The sequence below is a fragment of the Rissa tridactyla genome, chromosome 6, assembly GCF_028500815.1.
Source record: "Rissa tridactyla isolate bRisTri1 chromosome 6, bRisTri1.patW.cur.20221130, whole genome shotgun sequence".
Lineage (NCBI taxonomy): Eukaryota > Metazoa > Chordata > Aves > Charadriiformes > Laridae > Rissa > Rissa tridactyla.
Genome location: NC_071471.1, coordinates 42,662,944 through 42,675,698, shown reverse-complemented (window position 1 = coordinate 42,675,698; position 12,755 = coordinate 42,662,944). Strand labels below are relative to the sequence as shown.

The window sequence follows — 12,755 nt, the reverse complement described above, 5'->3', positions numbered from 1 at the left end:
AATAACTATTATTTTAAAAGAATGCAACTAGAGAATTTGCTCCTTCCCTCCTTATCCAACATACACGTGCCACTTGTGTTTGATGAGAGATGCAACCATATCATACAAATGGCCTATATATTGAACTGTCACTTATAGTGTAGATGCTGACTACTGGGAACAGCTCAAATAAACAATACCAAAATCAAATACTCGCAGGGTTCAGGCTCACAGAAATGCAAATGTTTCTGATAACTGTGGCTGTAAGCATACCAGAATCAGCTTGCAAATTAGTTTGAAACCATGACAGATACCATCTAAAGTAACTAGCATTCTCTCATGATACTGACACATACAGTACATATAACAAATGGCGGCATGTAATAAAATTCAGGTTGCTATAACTTTGGATGGGGTGACTCTGTTGCTCAAGAAGTGATCTGCAAATTAAGCAGATTATGGCTTCTAGTATTGTGGGGGACTTAACACTTGGAGATGAAAAAAACCCTCTCAGTTGCAGTTGTAGCTGTAGGACAGCTACTCAGCAGTTTGCTTCACCAGAGATGGATGCTAAACAGGTGACGTGGAGTCAGCATTTCAAGGGAACTTGTTAAGTTTCTTCAGTTCAGTCAATACAGGTACACTTCACTCTTCTGATTACAATTTATGTACAGCACCACATGGCCATCCAAATGACAGCTGCAAAATCATAATGCCTGACCCAGATAATCTGAGATTTCCCTGCCTTCAAGAATAGAAGAAAAGAAGCTAAGAGGGACTCCCTTTGCCCATCACTTGCCTGTTGTAAGGCACTGATATCCCATATGCAATAAGGCCAACAGGAAATTAATACTCTCACATAGCTCCTCTAAAGGAAATGCAGTCGCACGGAGAGATTGACATATGTATGCTAGGGATAGAGGAGAGGCACAAAGTAATCAGGAAAAGATGATGGTAAAGGAAAGAGTCCAACATATGTGAGAAAAGCCTTCCTGCTCCTCCAGAGACATGGACTAAGAAATGCTAGAATAGGGGGGGGGTTTGCCCCCCCAAAGAACTGTTTCAGGCTGCTTGTATCAGAGTAAGTATACAGATTCAGCGAATTTAATTTTTTTTATTAGTGTCTGCCATTTCCCCTCACTGCGCTTATGTCATCACCAGATTTCAACTTCTTCCTCACTTAATAGAATAAAGCCAAAGTAGTTCTCTAACAGTTTTGTTTTGTTTAAGCACTGTCTCCTTCAGCTTCAGGATCTGGTTTTTGATTTGGAACACAGGAAACATTAAAAAACCCTCTATTAGGAAACACAAAACTGTATGGATAATCCCAGAGTAAATATACCAGTCAAGTCTTACTGTGCTGTTCTGGATAATACTTACGCCATCTCAGATGATGATAATTTTTGCATACCTTTCAGCTCATTGCATCACCTGCAAGCCAGTCTGTCTCACTAGAAAAAGCTTGCTGTTCAGCAATAATCATTCACAAATATATGAAGAGGCTCTGCTATTGCGTCCACCCATGTACAATCATACCATCTTAGGTAACATGGCAGCGCAGCACGGCACTTAGATAATTAACTATGCCTAAAAGCCTTCTTTACAGAGGATTAGGTCTATAAAATTAATGAATTCTGCTTGCTTCCAGACAGTTCATGCAAGCAGTAGGAGAAAATAACCTGCTTTGCTGCCCACGTCAGTTCAGAAAGACCAGATTTATGCATATGATCACACCACTGGTGACAGCTCTTAGCACTGCCAACAACTTGCAAGTCTCATTCATTTCAGTAGGACTGACAGATGCTCAGCTTTACTAAGAGTCTGTCAATACTGTTTTCCTACCTCTGCTACCCACCCATGACACCTCATGACAGAATTTGTTCTGGAGGGTAGGATGGTCTGCAGGGTGGGGACTCAAAAAATATTTTTAAAGTCTTCCCAGATTATTTTCTAATGCCATTGTTAGAGTGGGAAATCTATAGAGTGACCTTAACTCTTCTCCACTTGTTTTTGTCTCCTCTTTTCCTGTCCCTACCCTCCTATGTTAGTCAGGCACTTATTTTTAGATAAAGAACAGATAGGCAGAACAATCCATTTCAGGGGAACACCTATCACCCAGCTGACTGACTGTGACTCTTGTGTCATATGCTGCTGACTATTCAGCAGTGAGCTGATCACCTGGACATACCTGAAGGGAAGGAAATACGTCTCAGACAGCATTTTAAGGAGTACTTTAAAACTGAACCATTGTGCCAAACGGCTCTGACTTAATTCCCTTTCTTGCTCACTGTTTTAAGAGCATTTTCCTGAATAGAAGCATTAGCAATGCCACAATCTTGCATTGTGCTTTTGTCAGTAGGCTTCAAAGTCCTTCAGGTTTTCTCCCCCGTTTCTCAGGTGGAGAAGTGCAAGCTGAGTGTCAATTGCATGGGGCTGGCTGACAGAGTGCAGGTCAACAGACAGCTAATCCACAGCTCTAGTTTCTAAGTCTAGGGTGCCCACTTTAGTTCTAGGTATGGGCTAGCTTCATACTGGCACAATACTAGCTTCTCCTTTTCAGGAAGGTCCTCGGAAACATGCAGGCATAAGACTATAGATGGGATGAACAATCCCGGCATGGTAGACTGTTGCCGTCATCTTTCTCAGGAGCTCAGAGGCAACTCTCTCATGGCATGACTTGCTGCATGACAGAAGAGCACAGAGCCTCCATGAAAAAGGATGAATCTTTTGTTCTCTCACAAGCAGTCTTATTGCTTGGGGGCAGTTTGAGCATAATGAGCGTGTCTTCATGTAAACCCTATCTGCCTGCAGAGAGGGATACTATGCGTATCTAGGCAAAAGGGCCGCAGCGCATCTGGTATTAAAAGCAATTATAAGACCCTCTAATTTGAAGTGTTTAGGGTTTAGGACTCCTCTTGCACATAGGTCTAATCCCACCTCAGGGCAGCTATAGATCAAAACCAGCCCATTGATAAGTGCATGGCATCCGCTGGCAACATTTAGAGCTGTGTGCCCTTCACAAGAAGGGGATTTTCCTCACAGTTATCTTCCCTCTCCCACTCCCCGCCAAGGATATGTTGAAAATGTAAGTACAGCTTTCCTTTTCCCCCATGGTAAGGTCGCAATTATGGCTAAGTTCACAGCTCAACTTACTTATGACTGCAAATTGCCGATTAAGGGAAATATCTGATCTGTTTGAAGATACACTTATGTGAAAGATGCTAAAGAAAAAATAGACTTTAAGAATATTATCATCAAGACACATATTACACTGTGTTCCAATTAAAAAAATATCACAACCAGTAGGCATTCCTACTCCAGCTCCCCCTGAAAGAGGCTACATTCATTTCTGCATACCTGCTTTTCCCCTCTAAGACAGGCTACAAAATCCAACCCTATCCCAAAGCAATGCTCCCAAGTGAAAGCTGGGCCTCACTGGAGAAGAGTTCAAAGCATTTAACAGTGCTTACTGACACTTCTACTGCTGGAAATGCAGCCAGCTGTGTGAAGAGGTAATTCCTCCACACCTCTGGGAATGCAGCCATTGCAGATTCACTCCTGCTCATCATATGGTCTCCAAAGCCCCATGAGAATCATATAGCCTTTGGGCATATTGAGTATTCTTCAAGAGATTATAATCTGAGACAATGGATTCTTTGGGAAACAACTGGTTTTTCATTTCTGGTTGTGACATAAACAATGGAAGTGCCACAGCCCCAGCCCTTGACTGACAACCTCCAGGTATGACTGAATTACTTATAAAAAAAATAATCAACACCATACAGTGCGGGCTGCAAAGTGTCATGAAAATGCCTACAAAAATATGTTGGCACCTCTGTACTTACCTTGGCTGGAATAAGGAAAGAAATACCAAAACTATTTACCATAGTGAAATTAGTACAAATTTATTACGTGAATTTATTTTTGTGGGCAGGGGTGGTGTTTTTTTTATTTTTTTGCATTTTCATTTTTAATAACACTGACAGAACAGCCTTCTTTGCAATTACTATGCTGCTTCTGCAAAAGGGGTTATGAAAAGTTCCTCTCATCATCACAGGACTTAGTATTACAGTAAATAAGGCTCTATCTTCAGTGAAAGGAATATTGTGCATAAGAATAAGGGAGATCAAATAATACAGAGCTTTACAGTATGAATATGAAATAGCATAGTTAAGATTTCAGAAGCTCACTGGTGACTTTGAATCATGATTGTTGCAGGGATATCAATTTGGTACCCACAAGTTAACAGACCATATGTTTTCATTACAAAAAAAACCAACCAGTTTTTAAAATAGTTTAGGTGGCTTTTTTTTTTTTTTGCAGTGGAGCAGACCTATTGTTTGCCTACTATTTGTTTGTCTGATTAAATCAGGCTGGTATTCCTTTTAAACACTGTTATACAAGTAACATCTCTTGTCATCGCACTGCAAAATAAGCCTTCTGCAGGTGACTGGTGGAACCAAGATGTCTCTGAAAAGATCTGAACATTCTGGAACAGATTTGAGACTGTCAGAAAGAAAAAAGGGGGGGGGGAACCCAAAAAAAGGAGGGGGGAGCTTCAAGAGGTAGTAGAAAGCAGAGCTCCCAAACCAGAAGTTACACGGAACTATCTAGTTTGTTAAGGGTAGGAAAGGGAAACACAAATTTCCTGAAAACGGTACAATGTTAAAAACTTTTAAGAAACTAAGCTAATTTAGGTAATAAGAGCACTCTACTGCAACACCTTAAAATATTGCTTTTAGGAAAAAAAAAAAAACAAAAAGATGGCTAGGAAATAAATGGGCTAATCTGTAATTGACAGATATACCAGGTAATTAATTATTAAATAACATGCTGTTTGTCAGTTGCAAATGGAAAGCTTCTGCATAATTTAAGACTGTATTTTAAGCATTATTGAGTCTTCTGCTCAACATGTTTAATTTTCATCCCATTATTGCTCCCCCCCAAAAGAGGGGACGTGTATCCCTATCTTTGTCCAGTTTTAACACCTAAACTTCATGAACTTACAAGCATTTACACGTTTATTTTCTAGAAACATAATTTTATATTCCCATTCATAGTTGTTCTACTCCCTTCCCCCAAACAGACAGTACCAGTGAGGTCCCTATCAGCAGAAAAAGAGACAACACTGTACAAAATAGAAGTGGAAGCTTATTTAAGAGAGACAGTATTGTCATTCTTAAAAAGATACTAACCAGGACTGTCTTCCTAAGGCATCATCAATGCCAGGCTGTACCTTGAACTGGTATATTTAAAGTCCACATTACATTCTCTTTTCAGACCTACCTGCAAAGATCCTCTATTTCACTAGGCCAAGTCAGAGTGTACATATGACTGGTTTACTGCTATTTTCCAACCTAAACAAGATCAACAAAGTTTTTTTGCTCACTTACTCTGGAGATAGTCAAGGGCATGTTGAAGTCCTTGCCCCCTTGCAGCCGGAAACCCCAGGGTCCAGGTCCATTCAGAGTCACGCTGTAAGCCATTTTGTATCTCTTTCACAAAGCAACAAGGTGGCACTACAGAACAGAAGGATGGGGTAGACAGAGAAAGTGTCAGAAAACAGAATGGGAAGAGTTTTATATAATGAAAGCAATTCTCTTTCTGCCTTGCCTGTTCAGTCCTGCTGGGATATCACCTAAGAATAGATGGGAGCTATAATGCAGATGCTGATATCCCAGCTGAGTGGGGACCATAAAAGGTTTGCAACCAGACACCTACTATGCAAATACTTCATGACTCAGAGGTCTAATATAGCCCCCAGGGAAGGGGACAGATCTTTCTAGGCTTCTCAAGCCCCTCTTCATGCTCAGTTACTTTATTGGCAAAACATATTTTTTAATAAAACAAGCAAACAAAATCCCATGCTAAAATCCCAAACACCCAAATCTCTTTACTAATCTGTTAACAACTGCACAGCCATTTGTAACTTCTGCTTCAGAACATCCATTTATTGCACTGTGATATATAATGTACTACAAACAAGTTCTTTTTACATAGATTTTTCCATATGTAGCAGGAAAGGCTCCAAAAAAGAGCGTTTACCTTCTTTCGCATTGGTTTGTTAAACTGAAAAAAGTATACACTACATGCATTTAGCATCACAAAACCCCCCTACAACTTAATGTTTGGCTGTGGATTCCATAGCCCTTGCTTTCTCAGGGTAAAATTAGAATTTATTCTCTTTGAACGCAGATAGAGGTGTTATGGGTTATTTAATTTCCATGGCAAAAGCACAGTTACACTACATACCTGTCTCATTATTTCAATACAGGTCTTCTAAAGGCATGACACTTAAGTAGAAGGCTAAGAATACAAATACCTAGCTAACTGCTTCCTTAGTTCATTACTTGATTTTTCATAGCTTATATTCCAGCTGTTAGGCATTCCATAAAACTTTATAACATTTGTTCAGTAACACTGGAGAGCATTTCTGCCTTAGATCGGGAATAGGTAAAATACAGAGAACACGAGGGAAGGGGAGAAGCTGTTGGCAGAACTACAGACATAAACAAAAAGTTTCTGCTCTCAGGATAGAGCTATAAACATTAAATAATGCTCACCACTTTCAAGTCATTCATATGTGCAGGACCTCCAGAAGCACTCTACTCTATCTCCACAGCATCCCTACCTTTACCCACCAGTTACAAAGAAATTTCCATTATGTTAAGGTGAAAAAAACCAAACAAAGCATCAGTTTTACCCTGATAACCAAAAAGACAACCCAAACCACATAATGCACTAGAGTGATGTAGCTGAGTTTGAACACTGATAATAGGTTGCTCTGACCATACACGTACCATAAAACGTTGACAGAAAAACTGGTGGTGAAACAGCAGAGAGCAAACACTACCGGGGCCCCAGTCTTTTTCTGAGGAGACGGTCAATAATTTTTCAAAACCATGAGGCAATAGAAGTGTTTGTTTAGTATTCACAGTGGCAAAAAAACATTTGTACAAGGGAATAATTATGCTCCACATAGACACTAGACTAAACCACATAAGTGTATTTTTTAGTCAGAGGTCCAAATTAAACCACAGAAATTCACAGGGATTTGAGTGGAAGTTGCACTCAGCCAGTAGAACTGGCCCAAAGCAAAAATCAGTGCAGATAGCAACATACAGCTTGAAAAGAAAACAGGTTTCTGATGTCTCACAAATACCTTGAGGACACATTTACATTAACAGCATTTGGAACCTAGCCTGTATGAGGCCACAACCAGTGGTGCTTGGATGATTACTTTGAGGGGAGACAAAACTAACTTGTTGCACTTCAAACAGCAGAGTTTTCAGGCCTGCCAGTTTATCCAGTAGTTCTCTTTCCAAAGGCTGGTACTGGTTATTTTTATTTATTTATTTTTTAAAATGCAGACACAGATGATTGAAGGTAAATTCCCATTGCAGTATTCCTTTCCTTTTTCTAGGAATTCGCTGTTGTTTTTTAATGCCCTTTCTTGGCTCCATTTCAAGGGTTCAGGAGAATGGAATAAAACCAGGAGTAAGACAAACATGGCAAATCATTGCTTCACTAGTAGAGACCGTATGACAGAAAAAAGTATTAGAAGAGAGGTCATGTTTTTACAGACTGTGAATTCTTCCTATTATCTTCCTATACTTAAATCTTCAGTCATTTGTTAAAAAAAAGGGGGGGAGGGAAACAAAACCCAGAACAGAATAAAACTACACAGTCATCAAGCTGAACAGAGCTAAGCATTAAGAAACAGGGATACTCCTGGGCTGCTTAATCAAGAACTATATGCTTCTATCCTACTTTCACATGTGTAACATGCCATTTGCTTATCAGTTTAGGACATCTGAAAGTGTCTGTGAGATCTTTTGAGGCTGAGTGGTGCGCTAGGAAACTAAAGCGGTAATCTCATTAGGGGCACTGTCATTTGAATGAAATGTTAAACTGAGATCACTTGTTTCTACTCCTTTGGTTTCTGTCTGGGTCTGCATGAACATTCAGCATAGCTTAGCACTTTTAAAAAGAAAGTGTAGAGGATATGCCAGTGTCCTGGCCAACATTCCCCTTAAACACAACAGGACAACAGCTCTTTCATGTGCTTGCATTATCACTACCAGGTTCATTTTGGAGTAAAAACATTCCACAGTTTTCCTCTTCTAGGCCTCCCTAAGTCCTTTCCCTCCTGTGCTTGTAGGAAGCTCTGTGCCTAATAATGAAGTGCGAAGAGTAAAGAAGCTCATTCTGTAGTCACAGCTTCATTTGCCAGGGATGGTAAGAGCACAGGTTTCGCTTGTCTTCTACAGACTTTTAATACAAGCAGCCTCTAAAGAAGAAAGCTGGTGATCCACCCAGATGACTATTTCAACCCTGTCCTATTTTCAAAGGTGAGAGACATGGGTGTTGTCACTATGTCAAAAATCCAGAGCAAATCCAGGAACCGGACTGGTAAGCAGGTACAGTGCCATCATAGCTACCAGCACAAACCTCAGCAAAAACTTCTGGGAAACCTGAGGATGAAATAAACTGTGTACATAATAGACAATCGCCTTGTTTTCAGAAGCTTGTGATGTTCAGATTAGGTTCTAGTAGCTTTACATAACTGCCTGTTAGACTGTTCCAAAAATCATTTTTTTTTGTTTGCTCAAATAACAGTATTTTGTTTCTCTTGGAGTGCCTTCTTCCCTACAGTCTCCGGCTATGTCAAAATTTCTGACTTGCCTATAGTTCCCTCCCTTCAGACAGAAGCTATGCTGAGTCAGATGAGGTCACTGATGTAAGGAGTGACATTTAAAGAAAAAAAAAAAAAGAAAACATATTCCAGGAGCAGGGTGACATTTTCTCTACAGATATCATAACAGAGCTGTCCAGAGCTCACCAGGTCCCCCCCGGAGCTGTCCCCAGCTGACTGATGGGAACAGTTGTGAGGAAGCTGGATGGGTACCAGGCTCTACAGCAGAGGAGAGTGCTGCCACCTCCAGCAAATGCCTTGGAGCCTGAGCAGAGCTGTCCTTCCACAGCTACATCAGGGACGTTACACTAGTGGAAACAATTCACATATGCTAGGAGACCATGTTGTGAACCGACTTTAGGAAAGCTACAACTGCATGCTTGGGAGTGCATAGTCATTAAGTGAATGAAAGAAAAACCACTAGTGTCAATGCTAAATTAAGGTGGAAGGAAACAAGTAATGGAAATTCCAATTATTCAAGTTGCTACTACTTCATTAAGCGGGCCACATTACTCACTGGTTATATTTTAGTTGCATTGGTAGATGTGTTCATAGAAGAGCCTTGCATTATTGTTTACTGCAGCAACAAGGTTGTATCATTTGTATCACCAAGCATTTCAGAAATAGATTGCTTGAGAGTTTGACTTCCGATCTGCAATAGACAACGCATCTTTGGCATATAAAAAGACACATGCAAGGTCATGGTTTCAACAATCTTTTATGTTTTTCTTTAGGCGAGTGAAGGACTTGCCCTGCAGAGGAATAAACTATCATTTCTTCTTTAATAAAAAGATCTTCAATAAACTGGATGGACATTCCTTTAAAAAGCAATCAGATAAAAATACTGGCTGCCTTTGTTTAAGTTTCCTTCACCTGAGGGAGTGGCAGTACAGGAAGGCAGTATTCAGCTTTATGACAAACATGTCCTTTTTGTCTCATGGATTCCCGTACTGTCCCCAGTAAGATTATCTACACCTTTCAGAAGAACGGAACAGTGAGGAGAATGGGTCAGGAGCCTGTGAAGAAACTACTCACCTAAACAATTGCATGAAAAGCCTCAAGCTTTGTACCATATGTCTGATATGCAGTCCTGGAGTTTTCCAAAATTTTGAATTAACCCTATGTTGATTATATTCCACATGGAATGATGAGGAAACAACAGCTATATTTGGGGACTGGCCTTCATTGCAATTCACAGGGCAAAATAGCATATATTTACTATATATTGGCTAATCAGTGCAACTGACACATTAGAGACGTAAAAGCTTCTTAGCTCTTAATTCCTACCTTGCCAATGTCAAACTGAATATAAGAGTAATTACCAAGACCAAGGATTTTCCCCACAAGTGCAAGATTCCTTCCAAAGCAAGACTATTCTACAATGCAAAAGAGCTCATTGATATCTCCTTTCCTTCACTGCTGAGCTCTGAACTAAGTTGAGCTAATCCTACTTGTACTTCCATGTACAGCTTTGTTTCACCCGTTTAATCAAAATCCTTCAGTTCTGACAGAACATTGTATTTCTGAGTTCCTCTTAGTACTTTTATCAAGTTGTCCTAAGTCCAGTATTTTGATCTTTCTTAAGAACCTATATTTTCTACCACACTTGGCTTCATCAAACTCTGCTTTGTCAGCAACTTACTAGTAACATGGTTTGTTGATCCCAACAGAATATAGTATTCCTGGGGAGATATGCTAGAGCAATATAATGGTGGAATATTATCTCCCTTCTCTGTAATGCAGTGCCTTCAGAAATGCAACTCAAACTGTTCTGTGTTTGGCTGTTTGCTGCTGCCAGTGTCACCTTACCGATTAATCAAATTTGCTGTTTACCCTCACCTCTAGACCCTTTGCCATGACTACTTTCACCATTACAGAAAAATGACATTTTACGCTTTTTTCTCTGCTAGGTGGCCTTTTTTTTCCTGATGTGACCTCTTTTCACAAACACAAAAGACTGGAAATACACCATAGTGTAGTCAGACTTGATCTTTAAAAGATTTGAAGACTTTTGGTAATTAAGTTAAACTGGAAACCATACCTGTGGAGAGACAGGCTACCGAGGGAAGGGCTGGAAACCACACCTGTGGAGAGACAGGCTACTGAGGGAAGGGAAGAGGAAAAGGTACCTGTCCAGGCTGTTTACAAAGACTTTTTTTCCCCCCCTGTATTACAAAAAGACTTAAGTGCATGTTACTAAGTTCTCACCTTACCAGCATTTCAGTCATTGTTTTTAAAGACACCCACTGCAGCATGTAATATCAACACTCCTATGGCACCTACCTTGCCAAGATATCATATTTTTTTTAAGGTAAAGAACATCTAAACACCTGTTGTTGTTACCATCTCCTTTTTACATATGTAGCCATAGCACTTAAGTTACCAGCTTTAGGTCACAAAATGAGTAAACAGCAGCAACTGGATCAAAATGCGGGGCTCAATTTCTAATACAGGTACTCAAACCAGAAAGAGAAGGCTACAAAACGTGTTGCCATTCTGTTTTTATCATTCTTTCCCGACCCTGGGCTGAAACTAGGAAAGTTTATAGCAAGCCTGTCACTACTGTAATTTGTGCCTTGCTTCAGGTGATCCTAATTGACTGTTTTGGCTTACAGGGGAAAACAGCAAGAGAAAAAAACCCAAACACACATGAGAAAATGGCTAAAGAGGCTATGTGCAGATCATCGTCAGGTCCATATAGACCAGGGAACGAGCTGTGGCATCACTGTCACAGGACCTCGAGGGTGTTGGCTTGCCTCCAGAGAGCCTGAGGCTTGGCACAGCACAACGAATGTACAGCGAGGCTTAGAAGAGGGACCCCATGCCGTCAGTGTAGTTTCTCGGTTGCACAGATCCCTCAAGGATCCCGACACCACGCTGAGGTAGCACTGTGCCCCAATCCATATGCACACAAGGCTGCAAGGTTTAATCTTAAATTGAGCAGACTCCCAGAAATTAGAGTTCAGCCAAACGACTCACCCACTTGTTTCTGCTTTCCCAGTAAAGGCTTTACTGGGCAACGCTGTCCACTAGAGAAACTTTTCGGAGCTGCAGGAAGACTTTTAAAGACAGCAAGCGGCTCCCGCCCTACAGCCGCCTTTGGCTAGCACGGCGCCTGCCCGTTAGCCTCCCTGCTGACGCCCTAACCGCCCCCCGCCTGCTGCTCCCTCTACGCGGCCGCTGGAGGCTGAGGGACCCGGGCGGCCCCCGCCGCCCCCGGCCCGGCTCTCTCCGCCTGACAGGCCTCATCCCCTCGCTGGGTACGGGCGCCGCTCCTCCCCTCAGCGCCACCCACCTTGCCCACTCGCCACCGCTACCTCCGGCCACGCTTCACCGTGTCGCGCCGCGGCGGGTGGGTGTCGCTAGGCGTGGGGCGGCCGCTCCGCCGCGGCCAAGCCCCCGAGCGGACCGAGGTCCCGGTCCCCGCCCCCGCCGGAGCCGCAGCTGCCCTCAGCGGGCGGCGCTTGCGGTCACACGCACCCACGGACATCACCGCCGCCCCGGGGGAGGGAAGCTGAGGGAAGCGGGAGAGGCGGCAGCTCCGAGGTGGAGCTTTTAAAGCGTCCGCGGCCCTTCCCGCCGCCTCCGCTGGGCCCGGGGCGCCGGTGCCCACTGGGCGCCGCGCTGAGGGGAGGCCGCCGGGCAGCGGGGCCGCCGCCAGGGGGCGCTGTGCGGGCGAGGAGGAGCGCGAGGGGCTTCGCCGCCGCGGGCGGTTGCGGCGCGAGCGCTGAGAAACCGTTAACTGCCGTGCCTCGACACTTCTTAAAAAAAAAAATCCGTTTTTTTTTTTTGAGCGTAGGTCGCCTCTCGGCCTTGGTGGCAGAGCAGGAAGGGGACACAAAGCTGTGGGGAGCGGTTCGGCTGAGCGCCGGGGGAGCAGGTACCCGGGGTGAGGGGGGGGGCGGCGGCAGGGCCACACGCGTGTGGGAGCCCTCAGGGCCGCGGCGACGGGAGACATGGCGGCGGCGGCGGCGGGGGCGGCGGGGGACACAGAAGGTTCTGGAAAGCGGCATTGCCCGCAAGGGGCACTGGGCTCCTCCTCTGGCAACGGCCCCGAGGGGCAGGCGGGAAACCAGTGTCC

At 43.1% G+C, this 12,755-nt stretch overlaps 2 protein-coding genes across 20 annotated transcripts in view; one reads left to right on the top strand and one right to left on the bottom strand.

Moving 5' to 3' along the window:
* The window catches only part of LDB3 (LIM domain binding 3), a 129,466-nt gene extending 117,323 nt beyond the window's left edge, over window positions 1-12,143 (bottom strand). For 7 of the 19 annotated variants that reach the window (XM_054206916.1, XM_054206922.1, XM_054206923.1 and 4 more), the window contains exons 1-2: window positions 5,593-5,684; window positions 5,373-5,498 (exon numbers count right to left, since the gene is read on the bottom strand). In XM_054206916.1, coding sequence (XP_054062891.1) covers window positions 5,373-5,465 — 93 coding nt within the window. In that variant the 5' untranslated portion in view covers window positions 5,466-5,498; window positions 5,593-5,684. Of the gene's footprint in view, window positions 1-5,372; window positions 5,499-5,592; window positions 5,685-10,715; window positions 10,759-11,430; window positions 11,591-11,653; window positions 11,857-11,969 lie in introns of those variants that run through there. The other 12 variants (XM_054206930.1, XM_054206931.1, XM_054206933.1 and 9 more) reach the window with 8 other exon arrangements.
* A 259-nt stretch (window positions 12,144-12,402) lies between these two features.
* The window catches only part of WAPL (WAPL cohesin release factor), a 159,698-nt gene continuing 159,345 nt past the window's right edge, over window positions 12,403-12,755 (top strand). Inside the window, exon 1 of the mRNA XM_054206911.1 lies at window positions 12,403-12,554. The gene's annotated coding sequence lies outside the window, so the exon portion shown is untranslated. The remainder of the gene's footprint in view (window positions 12,555-12,755) is intronic.